This window comes from Ctenocephalides felis, unplaced genomic scaffold (genome assembly GCF_003426905.1).
Source record: "Ctenocephalides felis isolate EL2017-DRISC unplaced genomic scaffold, ASM342690v1 CF-g0.4_SCAFFOLD_03572, whole genome shotgun sequence".
NCBI lineage: Eukaryota > Metazoa > Arthropoda > Insecta > Siphonaptera > Pulicidae > Ctenocephalides > Ctenocephalides felis.
The window spans coordinates 15,066,101-15,082,939 of NW_020539726.1; the positions used below are offsets into that span (position 1 = coordinate 15,066,101).

General features: G+C 28.6%; 1 protein-coding gene across 1 annotated transcript; it reads left to right on the top strand.

The window, feature by feature from the left end:
* The first annotated feature begins 1,344 nt into the window (after window positions 1–1,344).
* LOC113387727 (GTP-binding protein 2-like) lies at window positions 1,345–16,001 on the top strand. Its single transcript, XM_026625096.1, is given in 11 exon segments — window positions 1,345–1,481; window positions 10,870–11,126; window positions 11,284–11,496; window positions 12,392–12,601; window positions 12,773–12,937; window positions 13,370–13,534; window positions 13,773–13,952; window positions 14,124–14,235; window positions 15,418–15,605; window positions 15,723–15,842; window positions 15,844–16,001. Coding segments are annotated over 10 exon segments (1,725 nt in total). The 5' UTR covers window positions 1,345–1,481; window positions 10,870–10,889; the 3' UTR covers window positions 15,979–16,001.
* Window positions 16,002–16,839: the final 838 nt, after the last annotated feature.

The following is a 16,839-nucleotide window of genomic DNA, read 5'->3' on the forward strand; positions in this document are numbered from 1 at the left end:
ATTGGCTTTATTAAACTATATTTAATTCAAATATTTCTTTGTTATTTTTACGCTTGTTTTAAGTTGCATTGGTAATCAATTCTATTAAACCTTTTTTCAATATAATTGTTGTTTTAACTTTGTATTCCAGATTTGCATAAAAAAAATTGTGATTATTTTCTAGCACTTATGTATTTGCAAAGAATATAAAAAATACTATTTGTATAATAGTATTCACAATTTAGTGCTGTTATTAAATTTATAAGATGATTTACTTTTGCAAAGCAAAATAGTATTTTACAAAATCGTTAGCTGTATTTAACTTTTATCTCGAACTGGGTGCACATAGTGCATAATTTATTTCTAATATTTTAAATAAAGCAAATAAACATGCTCATAGTTAATTGGTGTGTGATCTCTTAATGCATTTATTATCAAGTGTAAATATTTTATTTTGAAAACCATTTGTTACATTACTATTCTTCGATATATGATCTATAAACTTTCATTCACTGATATATCCAGATCTTCATACTCACTTATGGTAATGTTTTTGGAAAAATATATGAGCCATATGAGCTGTTAAAGTATAATGCACTTCATATATTTTTAACTTCCCGTAGGGTAAGTTATAATAATCGCAAAAAAATCGAAAATGAAATTTTTTATCTATCTTTACGTTTCAAAGGTTTTTGCACATTTTGGCATTCCTTAGAAAATATGGATGCATGTGTGTGTGCGGATACAAATTTTCGTCGACGATTTCGGGAACACCGATCAACCGATTTGAATAATTAAAAAAACATTCGATTTGTATTAATAAGGAGACGTGCTGATTAGTTTTTGGCAAAGGCAGGTCTAGCCGTTCTGAAGATACGGGGCAAAAAGTGCCAGAAACGGTAACTCGGTTTTCAAGAGAACGGAGCGTCAGATTTTAATAATTCAAAAAAGATTTCACTTGCATTGACGAGATGAAGAACTGATTAAATTTTTGGGAAGGCAGGTCCAGCGGTTATGGCCTCTCAATAAAAATAAGTTTAAAACATGTCATTTTGCGGTCAAAAATGTTTATTGTACATATATACATCATCAGATATTTTATAGAGATTTTAAAAATGTGTACACATTTTGTGCAAATTTTTTTGGGTTCCGTACCAAGATTTTTAATTGCGGTATGGGATGTTCCAGCAATTTGCCTTAAGGCACGATGCCAAACAATGCACCCAACTTGCATTTCATTGGTTCCCGTCGCAGCTACTTAAGATTCTTACCTACTAGTTAGTTACCGATCTTGCCGTTCAGTATTGTTGATTCTATGTCGCGGCAGTGAGTGACAGTGACAGGCGAGAAAACAATGGCATTTAAGAAATAATAAAAATAAATCAATTCGTGCGTGCTATTTTAATGTTGTTAGTGTATCAATAATATTATTGTAATCTGTAAAAGATGATTACAAAGTTTTAAATAAATACATGTGAAAACAGGAAAAAAATAGAAAAATCGTAAGTAAACATTATGATCACTATTTGTATTTATTTGTTTATTTAAGTATTTATAGAAATTTGATAATATTTGTGATAATTTGTATTAGTAGACTTTTCACGTAATGTTCATGAACCCGTTTTTGTTATAATGATTGTGTTTTGTTTCTCTACTTTTACTTTCGTGATCTCATTGGCGCAACATATTGCACAATGTTGCAATATGAAACAGTTTTTTTCTGTATAGAGATGACGAAATAATTCAAAATGATCCTTAAATAAATGTGTAAACTATGTGTAAATATCATTTTGCCTTAAGGTAAGTTGAACGAACTCTCCGAAACTTGTAAGTAGTCGACTTAATAAATAAGAATTTAAAATTAGCTATTTAGATAACATTTTCAACAGTTTATTTCATAAATTTCGCTTTCACTAATAAGTAATCAAAGCGTTTTTAATTAATATTTGTCGAACGATTTTTAAATTTTTTAATTGGATCAGGATTTGTTTGTGAAAAAGTGCACTAAAAATTTTGCGCTTTTCTGCGAGTTCTTAAGAAACGGCTCTACCGATCGTCTCGCAAAACTAATCGACGCAAGTCCTTATCGAGTTTCATTAAATGGCTTTTAAATTTTCTTAATAGTTTCAGCCGTTTCTGATAAGAAAAAAAATCGAATTTTGGCTTACTACACAAAAGCGCTGCTTATCTTACTTGTTCGATAAATTTTTAAAATTAAACGTGTTGGCCATAATATTTTTAAATATTTATTAAGGCCATGTTTTGCATTATCATCCAAAAAATTCATCCAAAATTATGTTCTAAATCGATTCAGAATGACTTGAAACGTCGGGCAAAAATAAAATTAATCGGATTTTTTGGAGTAAGCATTATACACATTTTGGCCATAATATTTATTTCTCTTATGTTCTCCGTTATCGTAAAAAAATTTATCCAGAATTTTGGTCTGAAGCGATTCAGAATGACTTGAAACGTCAAGAAAAAATAAAATTAGCAAGTCGGATTTATTGGCGTAAGCATAAAGCTTCTTTGTCAAAATATTTTAAAATATTTCTTATGTTTTCCATTATCGTAAAAAATTTCATCTAGATTTTGGGTATAAAGCGATTCAGAATGACTTGAAACGTCGAGAAAAAATAAAATTAGCAAGCCTAATTTTTTTGGCGTAAACATAAAGCTTCTTGGCCATAATATTTTAAAATATTTCTTATGTTTTCCATTATCGTAAAAAATTTCGTCCAAAATTTTGGTCTTGAGCAATTCAGAATGACTTGAAACGTCGAGAAAAAAATGAAATTATAGCAAGACGGATTTTTTGGCGTAAACATAAAGCTTCTTCTTCGGGAAGTTATATGTACTATATTAATTTTTTGTGTAATTTCTTTATAGCTAATCCACATCGAAAACATTTAATTACTGTTTTTATTAAAAATATCTAACTTTGTGATTACTATTATCTATGGTATTCCCAGAAAAAATATGCATTTTAATATAGTATATAAACTTAATAGTAGTCAGTTTGTAGTTGTTAAAAGAATTTATTTACTTACCCCCTGGTCATCACAATTTGCTCCGACTATGGGGTAAAAAAGACAAAACTTTTGAAAAACAGCAAAAAACACATTTCTACAATGAAGTAGCTGGCAGTTTTGCTGAACATATAGTCAGATTGTTGTTCGTTTGATATGTGTTATTTGTTGTGATAAAATTGGTTTGGTTTTCAGAATATAGTTGCTCAAAGTCTAACAACTATTATTATTTATTATTATTAATCAGTTATATCTGAAAAATCGCTTCATTTTAGCGTAAATTTTATTGCCATGCTAATCAAATTTAAACTCCTGACCGTTATCTACTTTTATGACTCTGTCTGACTTGAAAATATAAAAAGTGAACTTTTAGCAAATTTGGAAATCTTCAGAACATGATTTTATCTTATTAAGCATTATCGCTTCACTGAATGTGTGCTGAATTTCAACCATCATCTAATTTTACACATTTTGATATATATAATATAATAATAATACATTCTAAATCTACATTTCCAAAAACATGTAAAAAAATTAAGAATTTCATTTGAACAAAAGATTGAACAGAGACAAAAGATAAGAAACATAAACTTAACTATTTTTTTATCAGTTAAAATTATTTTAATGATATTGTTTGAATTTTGCGAAAATATTTTTCTTTCTGCGAGATAACCGATATCAACTTATAAATAATATTTTCAAGAAAGTCTTTGACACATCTTTGCCGTTATAATTGCTTTGTTCGTACAAATATGTTTATATATAGATACCAATTCATCGAATTAAAAAATAAATTAATATTGATAATTCTCTATTTATACGTTTCAAAATTTGATATGAGTCATTATTCAGCAATTTATCCCGGAAAAGGCAAACCACAGAAATAAATATTTTTGAATTAGCTTTAAAAACATGTTATTATAAAATGAAAAATGAAAATTATCACATACAAAAAAGATGAAATATAATTATCCATCATTTTTCTTTTGTGAATGCTCATCTCATAGTTTATATTTCTTATATTTAAATATCTATATTTATACTTATAATTATATTATACTTAATTATATTTATACTTATAAGTAAGATTTAAAAATTCATGGAAATATGGCAATGCAAACATGTGCAATCACCATTTAAAAAATGTTTCTTATTTGATCTTGAAAAGGCATTTGAAAAACAGTTTTTAGGTCAAGTCAAGTTTGTAAACAAATTTAATAATTTAATTTTGATAACTTAATATGCAAATTTTCCATTATTATATTTATTTAATGATAACATATGTGACAAATTATTTTGTGTGGTTTGATACTCAATCGATTCAGAATTAAAAAAAACTGATTAGATATTTTACTCTCCTTGTAAATGATGACACAATTGCAATTTATTTTCAATGTCACAAAATTTAAATAATCAGTATTTAAAATGTTTTGGGTTTTTGCACGTAACATAAATTAGACATACATCCGCGTTCGTCAAACTGATAACATAAATATAAAGACAGAGTTTTTAGAATTGTTTTATAATCAAATTACCACATATTTATTTTTGAGTATATAGATGCACCTTACGCAAATATGATATAGGGTTGGGCGGGACACAAAGGTCCAATTAGACTTTGAACAACTATATTCTGAAAACCAACCCAATTTTATCACAACAAATAACACATATCAAGCAAACAACAGTCTGACTATGTTCAGTAAAATTACCAGCTACTTCATCATTGTAGAAATATGCTTTTTGCTATTTTTCAAGAGTTTGGTCCCTTTTACCCCATAAGCGGGGTAAATTGTGAAGGTCAAAGGGTAAACAGGTTCAATGTTTTATTTTAGTTTTTGAAGGATTTTATAAAATAAAAGGTACATTATTCAGAAAATGTAAAATATAAATTTCATGGGTGCATTTTTTACAGAGATAACACTGTAAATTACCTTGATCAGGTATTTCGTGAGAAGTATTCATAAGCGGAGTTGGAATAACTATTTATTCAATTTATCTCTTGTAAAATTGTTTTATTTAACTTCATTTACTTTTTAATTTTTTACACCTTTGTCAATCGATCCTTTCTACTCTATCCACGTGTAAGCGGTTTTAGAGGTTATATAAAAAACTGATGAATCTAATTTAAAATTAACTATACTTGTTAAGGATTCTTTTGAAATATTTTTATTATAAATTCCTTTACAAAAATACAAAAGGATACTGATTATGGCATCAAATTTTATCTTGGTTATAAATCCATTTACCCTTCCAAAGAAAAGGACAAGGTTTATTGCTACCATCCGTATTAAACGGATTATAGAAATTTTCCTAATTTTGTAGTTGCATTAGTTTGTAAGTTTTTTGTAAGCTGTCATCCCTACCAGGCAGCGTTATAATAATTTTTTATTATATTTTCAAATTTATAATTTTTAGTATTCAGTAAGTTGCGAGACTAAGAACATCTTAAGAAATTTAATTACTCAACAATTTAATAAATATTTATAGTTTTATGTCTATTGTCTTTTTTTTATTCTTCTAATAATTACAGTGCACACAAGTGTTTAAAAGTGCACTAATTAATTTTCTACATAGTGATAACGGCAAAGGCAGCATTAAGGTGTATTTGACGCCATAACAATTCATCTTATAAAACATATAAAAAATGTTTACTTGAGAATTATATTAAGGTTTCGTAAACTAAACAACAGTGCTCACAACCAAAAAAAATTAACAACGAAAGAAAATATGTACTTTTGTTATGGATTTTCAAATATTGCCATATTTATCTTTCGATAGCGATATCCCCATTTATCTCCCATAGTCAGAATTAAGGTGATGGCTGGTTATACATTTTTTTCTTCTACTTCCAAATATTGTTGTTAAAACATTTTACTGGTTTTTGAGATATCATTGGTGGGCCTTTGTACCCGCGGACCTTCAAGTACCGCTCTACCCTATTTTTACAATAGGCTAGGTAAATTGGCCATTCTTTTAGTTTGAAAGGAAACCGTTAGTTATTATCATCCATACTAAGTTCACAAAATATAGAGGTAAAGCTAATAACGTACACATATAATCCGCCCTTTTAAGGCGGAGTTTATTGTTATTAATCTATATTTTCCACATTTTATATTTGTCACAATAGTGCAGTGTACCGTGAACCATCAGACTCGGATTTTAAACCTGGATATAATAATTTTATATTTCAAAATATTTAATAAAGTGTATATTCAATCATCAGTCTGGGAACTTCAACCTAGCTGATGTAATTTTATAACTAAAAAATTTTAACAAAGCAAACATTGACTGATCAGACTCGGCACTCAAATCTAGCTGATACAAGTATCTCAAATATTTCAATAAAGTGTAAGTTTGAACAATCAGTAAAGCAACTTAATCCTATCTTAAATAATTATAGTGTTTATGAATTGATAAGTTAGCAATAATCTATTCTCTATTATCATTTTAAAAAAATGTTGCTTAGTGTTAGTGTTTATAAATAATTTAAGTGTAAATTTTTGAAAGAGTAAATCGGTGAAGGCAGCAGTTACTCATAATTTATAGCGTCTTAACATACTTTTTAAATAAATCTTTTTAGTATAGTCTGAAATCTTCTATGAAAGGTAAGCTTAAGAAAATAAGCCTAAAAAGTTGGTATTGGTATTGGTATTTTGCCTTGAGGCAAGTTACATGAATTTCTAGATATGTGTTAATAATAGGCTTAATCAATAAAAAATAAATTAATTTATAAGTGATTAAAAGTATTCCGAGTGGATTTATTGCACATAATTGAAAACGAACGAACACGTTAACTCGGATTATTTTCTAAAAGCAAATTTTCACAAATCAATAATTTTGAACCAATTTCCGTAGGACTTTAATGGTTTAGTATGTTCATGAAGACCGAGTACTCTATCTTATACCGTCTAATTTTAATTTTAACAAACGTCAAAAAACTACTCATTTTCTCACACTTTGAATTTTTAAAATTATACTATTTGTCGTAAGGCCGTAATATTTCAGTAAGTTCTATAAGATCATGATATATATCGCCCAAAAAAGTTTTATAGGAATTGGCTTATATTTTGTTTCGAACAGTTAACAAGAAAACGGCTCGCTAGATTTTCACCTAAATCTAATCAGTATCATATTTTTCGAACAGTTTTTGATTTTTTAAAATCGATTCGGTAGTATGAGCTTGAATGTTGACGAAAAGCTTAACACTTTTTTCCAAATTACAAAGAAACGGCTTGGCCGATCGTCGCACAAAACTGAGAAACGATAATCCTCATCGAGATATATGGCTTTCTGAAATCGGTTCAGGCGTTTTTGAATAATCGTCGATCAAAGGTCTAATTTTGACAAATGCCAAAAAAAATATATTAATTTTTGCAAACATTGACGAATTTTTAAAGCTAAACGAGTTGTCGTAGGGCCGTAATATTTTAGTATGATCTAGGAGACTATGATATCTACCGTCAAATAATAATAAAAATTGTCGAAAAAAAATTTTATAACACTTTATTACAAGAAAACGGCCGGGCTCCAACCAATATCTTTCGAACGATTTTCGAATTTTCAAAATCGATTCAGAATTACGGGCTAAAACGTTGACGAAAAATTTTTCACTTTTCTGCTATTTATAAAGAAACGTCTTCGCCGATCGCCGCACAAAACGGACAAACAATAGTCCTTATGGAGATACATCGAATGGCTTTTAAATTTTTGAAATCGGTCCAGCCATTTTTGTGGAAAACGTCGATTTACGGCAAAAAATCTGTTCACACACACACATACTTTTTTCAAATTTGGTCTCATTTGATTCAGAATGGCTTGAAACGTCGAGAAAACATAAAATTAACGAATCGGATTTTTTTATGAAAACAAACTTCGGGAAGTTAATAAATAAACAAATAGTGCATGTATAATATTGATCTATATGCAATAATAATGCTCTATTAAAGTTGCCGACTCAAATAAAATCTATTGTTATTGTTTATTCAGTTTCCAAACTCAATTGCAAACAAGTTAGTTTACATATTACATAACAAAACAACTTTCTCCAAAAGAGCTATATCTACTTTAGAATCAGTACGACTATATCGCGAGCGCTCTAATTTTTATTCATAGATAAATTCAGAAAAAACAAAAATAATTGGCGTTCATCCAGTAGTCGACTATGCCAGATTAAAGATGTGCCAATATGGTGATTTGAATCACATATTTTGGCTTGCGATAAAATAAAATACATTTTGAAATTCACGGTCAAGTATTTTGTTTATGTAAACTTAGCATCATCAAAACAGTACTGTTTAGTCTCTATATCTTGATCGTTGCATTGTTTATATCAATGTTTATAAACATTATTATTAACTAGCATTGATTTAGTCCAGTGTTATTTGAAGTTCAATTTAAGGTAAATGAAAAATGTTTTAAATAATATTATCAATTATAATTAAATATAAATTAAGGGCAAATTAGATTGTTCATAAATCTAGAGTTTATTACGCAAATGTCTCGTGAAATTGATTTTCAATTTTCTCATTGAACCAAATACCATGAAATATTCTAGAAAGGCCAATGATTGCAGTATTTTAGTTTTGCAAAAGTAAACCTTTTGTATTTTATAGTATTATAGAACAACATATAAAATTTGAAGTATTGAACTCCAAATGTCAATTTGTATTTTGCATTCAAAAATATTTGAATATATGTCATGTGAAACTCTGTCTCATCATGAAAATATGGCTATAGCTATATTCATAACTTTATTTAAGTTTACAAGCTTGAAATTTATTAGACATCTGGTGTTTTGTGCGTCAATACAAAATTCTTTTACAGTTCTCTTTTATAAAGGATATATGCTTAATTTTAGTGCCAAATGCCCTAACATAAACCATATATTTTACATTATCAACCAGGCATCAATTCATATTCCAAAATACTAAAAATAAATCCTATTTGTTTAGTAGTGTTTATTTATTTATTTATTTATATAATATATATTTTAATATATATTGACATATTTCTAATTACTGACTTTCTAATAATTTTGGAACATGAGATGTGGATGTGTGTTTTGTTCGGATACAAAACTCCTGCACTTTTGCAAAGATATCAGCATTTTTGAGAAAACTGTTTTGAATGATTTTAAAATCGTTTGGATTAATATTTAAGTATTATGTTTTTGGTTAATTTTATCATTTTATCAGTTTTTGAGATCTTGTAGGGAACATCCAAAAAATTGTAATTTGGTAACTAAACAGGAGCATTTGATTGATGTTCATGAACTTTTTAGGCTCGTTTATAGATATTTATAAACAAAATTAAACTCATTATGCTGAAATAATTTTAATAGTAAATTTTTTTAATTGCGTTCAGGAATTTGATAAATTCTTCTGATTTGATAAGATCTTCTTCTTGTAGCTAATAAAGGCTGCACTTTAAAATTACAATTACTATTATTATAGTTAAGCACATAAAATGCCCATAAACAAATAACAATCGTTAAACCAAACCTGTTGAACTTTTACCAATAATATTAAAATTTATAATTAGTTGTTTTACACAATGTAGCGTTTCGTGCAATGGTTTTCAAATTTATTACCCTTTGTTTATAATTGTAGAATAATTTTTGACCTAAATTTATTATATCTGAAATATTGTTGAAACTTTATTTTTAATTGATTTAATATTTATTCATAAGCAAGCCATAATCAATATCGTACTTTAAGGCAAATTGCTGGAACTTCCGGTACCGTAACGAAATGTTCGAGGAATATTAAATGTTTAAGTCAAATATATTATTATAAATACTGTAACGTACTCTAATATTTATAAGAATTATTTAAACTGAATTACAAAGTTGAAATTATTCACTTAAAGTATATAAGTGAGCTGTAGAACTTTAACCAGAATTAAAATTGAAATCTCAATTATTTTCGATAAATAAAAAAAATGGAATGAACAATTTTTTTTTCCAAAAGCAATTATTTTGTAAACGTAAGCAGAAAGTTTTTTGAATCATTCAAATCGGATGCTTATTTCTCTCAAAAACTGAATTTTTTTGTACATTTTGCTCTGTATCTTTTAAATGGCTGGACCTGCCTTTGCCAAAAACTAATCACAACTTTTCTCAATCATTACAAATTGAATGTTTTTAGATGATTCATATCGGATACTCCATTCTTTCAAAAACTCGTTTTCTCTTGCACTCTTTGCTCTTCATCTCCGTAACGGATGGACCTGCCTTTGCCAAAAAGGCCATTGCTTTTGAACCATTCAAATCGGTTGATCCGTGCGCCCGAAAACATGAATGAAAAAATGCGGACACACAAAACACACACACACACGTCCATTTTTTCTGAGGTATGCCAAAATGTTCAAAACGTGGAGAAATGCAAAAATTTTCATTTTTGATTTTCGGCCCATTACTATTTCGGGAAGTTAATAAATATTATTTCAGGCTTTTGTCAAGTCATTTCAGTCATTTTGCACCAAATTCCAATTTAAAAAAATTAATGAAGAAACAAAATTTATGTAATGTTAGCAAAAGAAAGTTTTTCCAATAAATGGTTATTTTTTCGTAGTATAGACTTACAAAAATATTTAATGAGATATCATATTGCCTTTGTTGCTATGCGTCACGGTGGTTAATTATTTAAATTCGACTCTATTCGATCGTTATGACGATGTACTTACTAATAAAACATATTGTATTGTAGTCATATTCCATATAAAAGTATGTATATGGAAAATGTAAAATATGTACACCCAAAATTACAATGTATCGTTTAATTTTGGAATAGCGTATTTGTCTTAAATTTTATAGTTGTCCAAAACAAAATAAGGTAAATATCATATGTATTTTTTCCAGTCTCTCAAAATCACTTAAATATGGACTCATTCTTTGGATTGTTCGATCCGTCGGACAACAACAACTGGGATGCTAATTCCGAATCAAATGTAGAGTCATCGTCTGGTCCGAAGAAGTCAAAAGCTCTAAAGAAAACCGCTCGCCTTCTTACCATGTCCTGTCATAACTTGCCGCCTGAGCCCCAATTAGGAAATATAGAGTACAAACTTAAACTAGTCAATCCGTCGAAACAGAAATTCGAGCATTTGGTCACACAGGTAATAGATCGATTTATATTTAAATCACTTTTGTGCATTTTAAAAAGTCGATATTTAATCAATTATGATTTGTCACGGGTTGCGCAAAAACTTTACTTTATGACTATTATTTACTATTATTTGTTATGTCATTATTATCAATATTTTATTTCTTCAGATGAAATGGAGGCTTCGTGAAGGACAGGGTGAGGCCATATATGAAATAGGAGTGGCAGATTCTGGACGTTTAGAAGGTTTGAGTGATTCTGAGATGCGGGCCTCTTTGCAAACTCTACAACAAATGGCATTTAAATTGGGAGCTACAACTACTATATTACGACAAAAGACTGTTGGAGATTTTAGATCCGTTGCCGAAGTCCTCGTTAGAAAAGTAATTTTTAAAATAATGTTTTTAGGCATGAAATGTATTAATATGAGTCTGTCAAAGTTGGTATAAGATCGTTTAAAGTTCTATATGTGGCAATTCTGCCGTAACAGAGCTCATAAAATAACGTTGTCAAGACAACGCTATCTTATGCTTGTTTTTGGTAGTGAAAATTATGAAAGTATCTATCTATTTGCTGCGCGATCAGGCTTCTTTTACATATAAACAGAGCAAGGAAGAATCTCATGATCACTGCATCATCGAAGATTCTATTATCATAACATTCTTCCTTGCTTGTTTATATGTAAAATACGCCTGATCGCACAGCAAATAATTAGAATTTTTACTACCAAGAACAAGCATTAGAGAGCGTTGCCAAGAAGACGCTTTTCTGAGTTTTTTTTATGACAGAATTGCCCCAAGAATCTCATTTAGTACATCTTTACAGAAGACTACAGTTTATACAAAGTTCTCATATTTTAGTTTTTATATTATCTTTTTAGACGACGAAAATTTATAGCTTATCTAAAATAAAGTTCTACTGGTTCGACTTAATGCTGAATATGATATTTGATTTATTTAATGATAAATATTTAATTAATTAAATATTATATAAATTTATTTTTGCTAAAACTTATTTGACTGTATGAAATTTGTTATAAAAAGTTAAGATAGACAATGAAAACTTATACATATTGCTCTAGCCAACCTACTATTGCTACTTGAGTAAAACTATCGAATATTTAGTTGAAGTATTCAAAATGTCAATATTATAATTAAGATTAATTTAGGGTTCCTTACTAATGTGCATGAAACTTTATATTTTACTTTCCAACATTATCCAGATATTATTGACGAAATAGAGAATGTTTTCATAATTTTATTTATATTTTATTTGTAGGTTCCAGATGATCAACATAACATAGAAATACGAGTGGCTGTGATGGGAAGTGCTGATGCCGGCAAATCTACGCTTCTGGGAGTATTGACGCAAGGGCAGCTGGACAATGGCAGAGGTCGTGCGAGGCTGAACATGTTCAGACATCTGCACGAAGTACAATCAGGACGCACTAGCAGTATTTCACACGAAATATTAGGATTTGATTCGCAGGTATTACTTTCATTTAAATGAAATCTGAAATAAAATTATATATCGATACAATAATGAATTATAAATTATAAATCTAATTTTGGAGGCAAAATAAATATATGAGATGAAATTTAAATGTTATGCAAATTAATTGAGGATAAATATTTTACATCATGATTTTTTTATTTATAGGGGAATATAATAAACTACAACTACAGTGAAATGATGACAGCAGAAGAAATATGTGATATGTCAGCAAAACTCATAACATTTATGGATTTGGCAGGACATAGAAAGTACTTAAGGACAACGGTGCAAGGTCTCACGGGTTATAGTCCACATCACGCCATGCTTGTTGTAAGAATCTATGTTCAATCTTAACTCTTATTATATTTATGAAATTATAAATATGTAATAAACACATCTTCATAAATTTTTAATGGAAAAGTCACATTTACTAAAATAACTATATATATCATGCTACTGATTATTTAACTCAATGCAACTTATCGTCACAATCCGATACATTTGATTATTTGATCTAGTTTACTGAAGTACTTAACTTAAATGAATAATATAATCAGCTTACCAATAAAATAACCTTTGACATAGCACATAAATCAGTTAAATTTGTTTATGTCTGTTTTGAATAATGTCTTCTAGTACATATTTCTTATTAACACATTATATAAATATTTGCAATTAGATTATTAATTGAGTTCTATCATTAACAACTATCTTTTTAATGATGGGACATAATATTTATTTACATAATTTTCAATCCTCTAGGTATCAGGAAGTGTGGACATTGGAAGTATGGCTCATGAGCATTTAGCACTTGTGATTGCTTTGGATGTACCAGTATTTATCGTTATTACCAAAATTGATTTAATTTCTCCAAGTGAAACAATTAATGAATTGAGTACAGTTCTGAAGAGTGTAGGGTGCCGAAAGGTATGTTTGGCAGCACATGTTTCTTTAGGATAGTTTGTTAACAATTGTTATTGCAACTTATAATGTTTTAAATTTAAAAAAAATATTATGCATTCATTACTTTTTTATGGAAAATATATTATGCTTTGATGAAAAATTATTTCAATTGGATATACTTTAAACTTTCAATAATATACTATCGTTATATAAAATATTAAAAGTGATTCCAGATTTTATGTATTTTTCTGTTTTCTTTTAGGTGCCCCTTGTAGTAGAAAATGAAGATGATGTCATGACAGCATCGCAGCTGATATCCGAAAATATAGTTCCAATATTTTGTTGCTCCAGTGTTTCCGGTTTAGGATTAGATTTGCTGACAAAATTTTTGCATGTATTACCACCTGGAGTTAGTAACACAGAGAAGGAAAGACTAGAACAGGTAACTACAGTATGACTATGAATGAAAAATTACTAATATATTAGTTGAATATTTTCACTGAAACTTATACCATCTCAATTAACAACTGATTAAAGTAAAATTTTAGTGTATAGTTTCAATATTACTTTTTTGTTGATTACATCTGTGTAATATTGATTTTTTTTGTTACAGCAATTATGTGAATTTCAAATTGATGAAACTTTTAAAGTTGCAGAGGTGGGAAATGTTGTAGGTGGTTTACTTGTTTGCGGAGTTCTTACTGAGGGCAGCAAGATGCTAATAGGTACATTTTGAAATTAATATGGAATATTGAGAATATATCAACTTGTGATTGATTTGCTATTTCGAGCTAATTCAAAAATTTATAGATTTGAAAAAATGAATTACGTTACATTCTATTATGGTTCAAACTTATTGCTAGAAATATTACTAGAAAAATATGAAATAGATATAATTTCGATCTAGAAGCATGTTGGTGTCTAAAAATAGTCTTTCACATATGTTATATTTTTTAACTTCCCGAAGGAGTTTATGTTTTCATCAAAAAATCCTATTCGCTAATTTTATGTTTTTCCTACGTTTTAAGCCATTCTGAATCAAATGAGACCAAATTTGGAAAAAGTAAGTGTGTTTGTATGTGAACAGATTTTTTTCCGTAAGTCTACGTTTTCTCAAAAATGCCTGGACCGATTTCAAAAATTTAAAAGCCATTCCATGCATCTCTATGAGGACTAGCGTTTATCAATTTTGCGCGACTATCAGCCAAGCCGTTTCTTTCTAAATAACACAAAAGTGGAAAAAATTTCGTCCACGTTTTAGCCCGCAATTCTGAATCGATTTTGAACATTCAAAAACTGTTCGAAAAAATATTGGTTGGGAATGATACTGATTAGTTTTAGGTAAAAATCTACCTAGACGTTTTCTTGTAATAATTGTTGCAGAAAAAAAATGCCGATTTTTATGAAACTTTTTTTTGACTGTAAATATCATAGTCTCATAGAACATACTAAAATGTTACGGCCCTACGACAAATAGTTTAATGTTAAAAATTCAAAGTTTGAGGACATATTATAGTCAAAATTTGTCTCAAATTCGCTTATTATAAATTCATTAAAATTTATAATAATATCAAATTCAGCAAGCACATGCCTGTACAATGTAAAATATAATTACAGATAATTTAAATGTGTTTGAGAAAAATTTATTGGAAATCGCAAAGCTTATTGTGATTTAATTGATAGCGATAAGTTTATTTTCGAAATAAATAGTTGAAAATTTTATCTAAATATCTAAATCTCAATTTCGGTTGATTAAGTCAATTCTACACATTTGGGGAAGTTCATACAACTTGTCTTAAGGCTAAATGCCGCTTTCAACTAGTTAAATTTGAATTTGAAGCTAATAATAGATGTATATAAAATATTGATAAAATCATTTATTTATTCATTTAATTAATGAATTACAGGTCCTTTGAATGATGGAAGTTTTATGCCAGTAACTGTGCAATCTCTACATAGAAACCGTGCTCCGTGTCGAGTGGTGCGAGCAACTCAAAGTGCTTCACTGGGATTATCAATCGAACCACCTGGACTGAGGTCAGGAATGGTTTTACTGCCCATGCATGGTCAACCGAGAGGAACCTACTTTTTCCAAGTATGTTATTCAAATGGATTCATAAAAATTACAAACCTTATGTTTCTATCTATAAAGATTAGTGTGAACAAAAACACTTTTGTATAAATTGTTGATCTGTTTACTTTTATTTTCTAGGCCTATATATCAGTTATTTTTCATGCCACGGCAATATATCCAGGCTTTCAAACTACAGTCCACATAGGAAGCGTCCGGCAGACGGCGGTTATCGAAGGAATCATGGGATCCGAGTCACTCGAAAACAAATGACACCGCATCGGTATTATTCCGCTTTAAAAGACATCCCGAATATGTTACAGAGGGAATGCGCGTTTTATTTCGAGAGGGCAAAACTAAGGGTATAGGAAAGGTTACGCAAGTTTTTCCACTATAATAAAAATTGCGAATGATTTTAATGAAAACAGATTTATTGATAGATACTTACAAATTTTAATTGAAATATTCATTGTATATAATTTTATTCTTATTGTATATATACAAAATAAAATTTTAAATTTTAATTACCTTATTTATTTTAAAAATAATAATGGATAACTATATTGTGAATTGATTATAGTCTGTAAAAGAGGAAAACCTGATTTTACTTTACAGCATTTCCTTGATTACATATTTTTTACTTGAATTATTAATTATTTATATAATAATGCCACTAATACATTTTAATTTTCATTGAAAAATTTTATCCTTATATAAAAAAGTATCTTACAAGATACCTATCATGAGTGCCTCTAGCTTTTACATCGCTTCAGCTTATTTTTGAAATATGCAATTTGTTTAAAAAAAATAGAATCAATTGAGTGGTATATGGCATCGTGCCTTAAGGCAAATTGCTGGTACTTCCCGTACCGTAACGAAATGTTCGAGGAATATTAAATATTTTCAAATAGATGATCATAAATATTTTAACGTTGTCTACTATTTATAAGAATTATATAAAATGAATTGCAAAGTTGAAATTATTAGTTTAAACTATATTATAACTTTAGTCAGAATTAAAATTAAAATCTGATTTATTTTCGATATACAAAAAGAATATATGAAAAAAGAAATATGGAAAAAAAAATTGAAGCTAATTTTTTTTCGAAAGCGATTATTTTGTTAAAGGAAATAGAAAGTTCTTTGAATCCCTCAAATCGGACGCTTAGTTCTCTCAAAAACTGCTATTTTTTGCATATTTAGCTCTGTATCTTTGAAATAGCTAGACCTGCCTTTGCCAAAAACTAATCAGCACTCC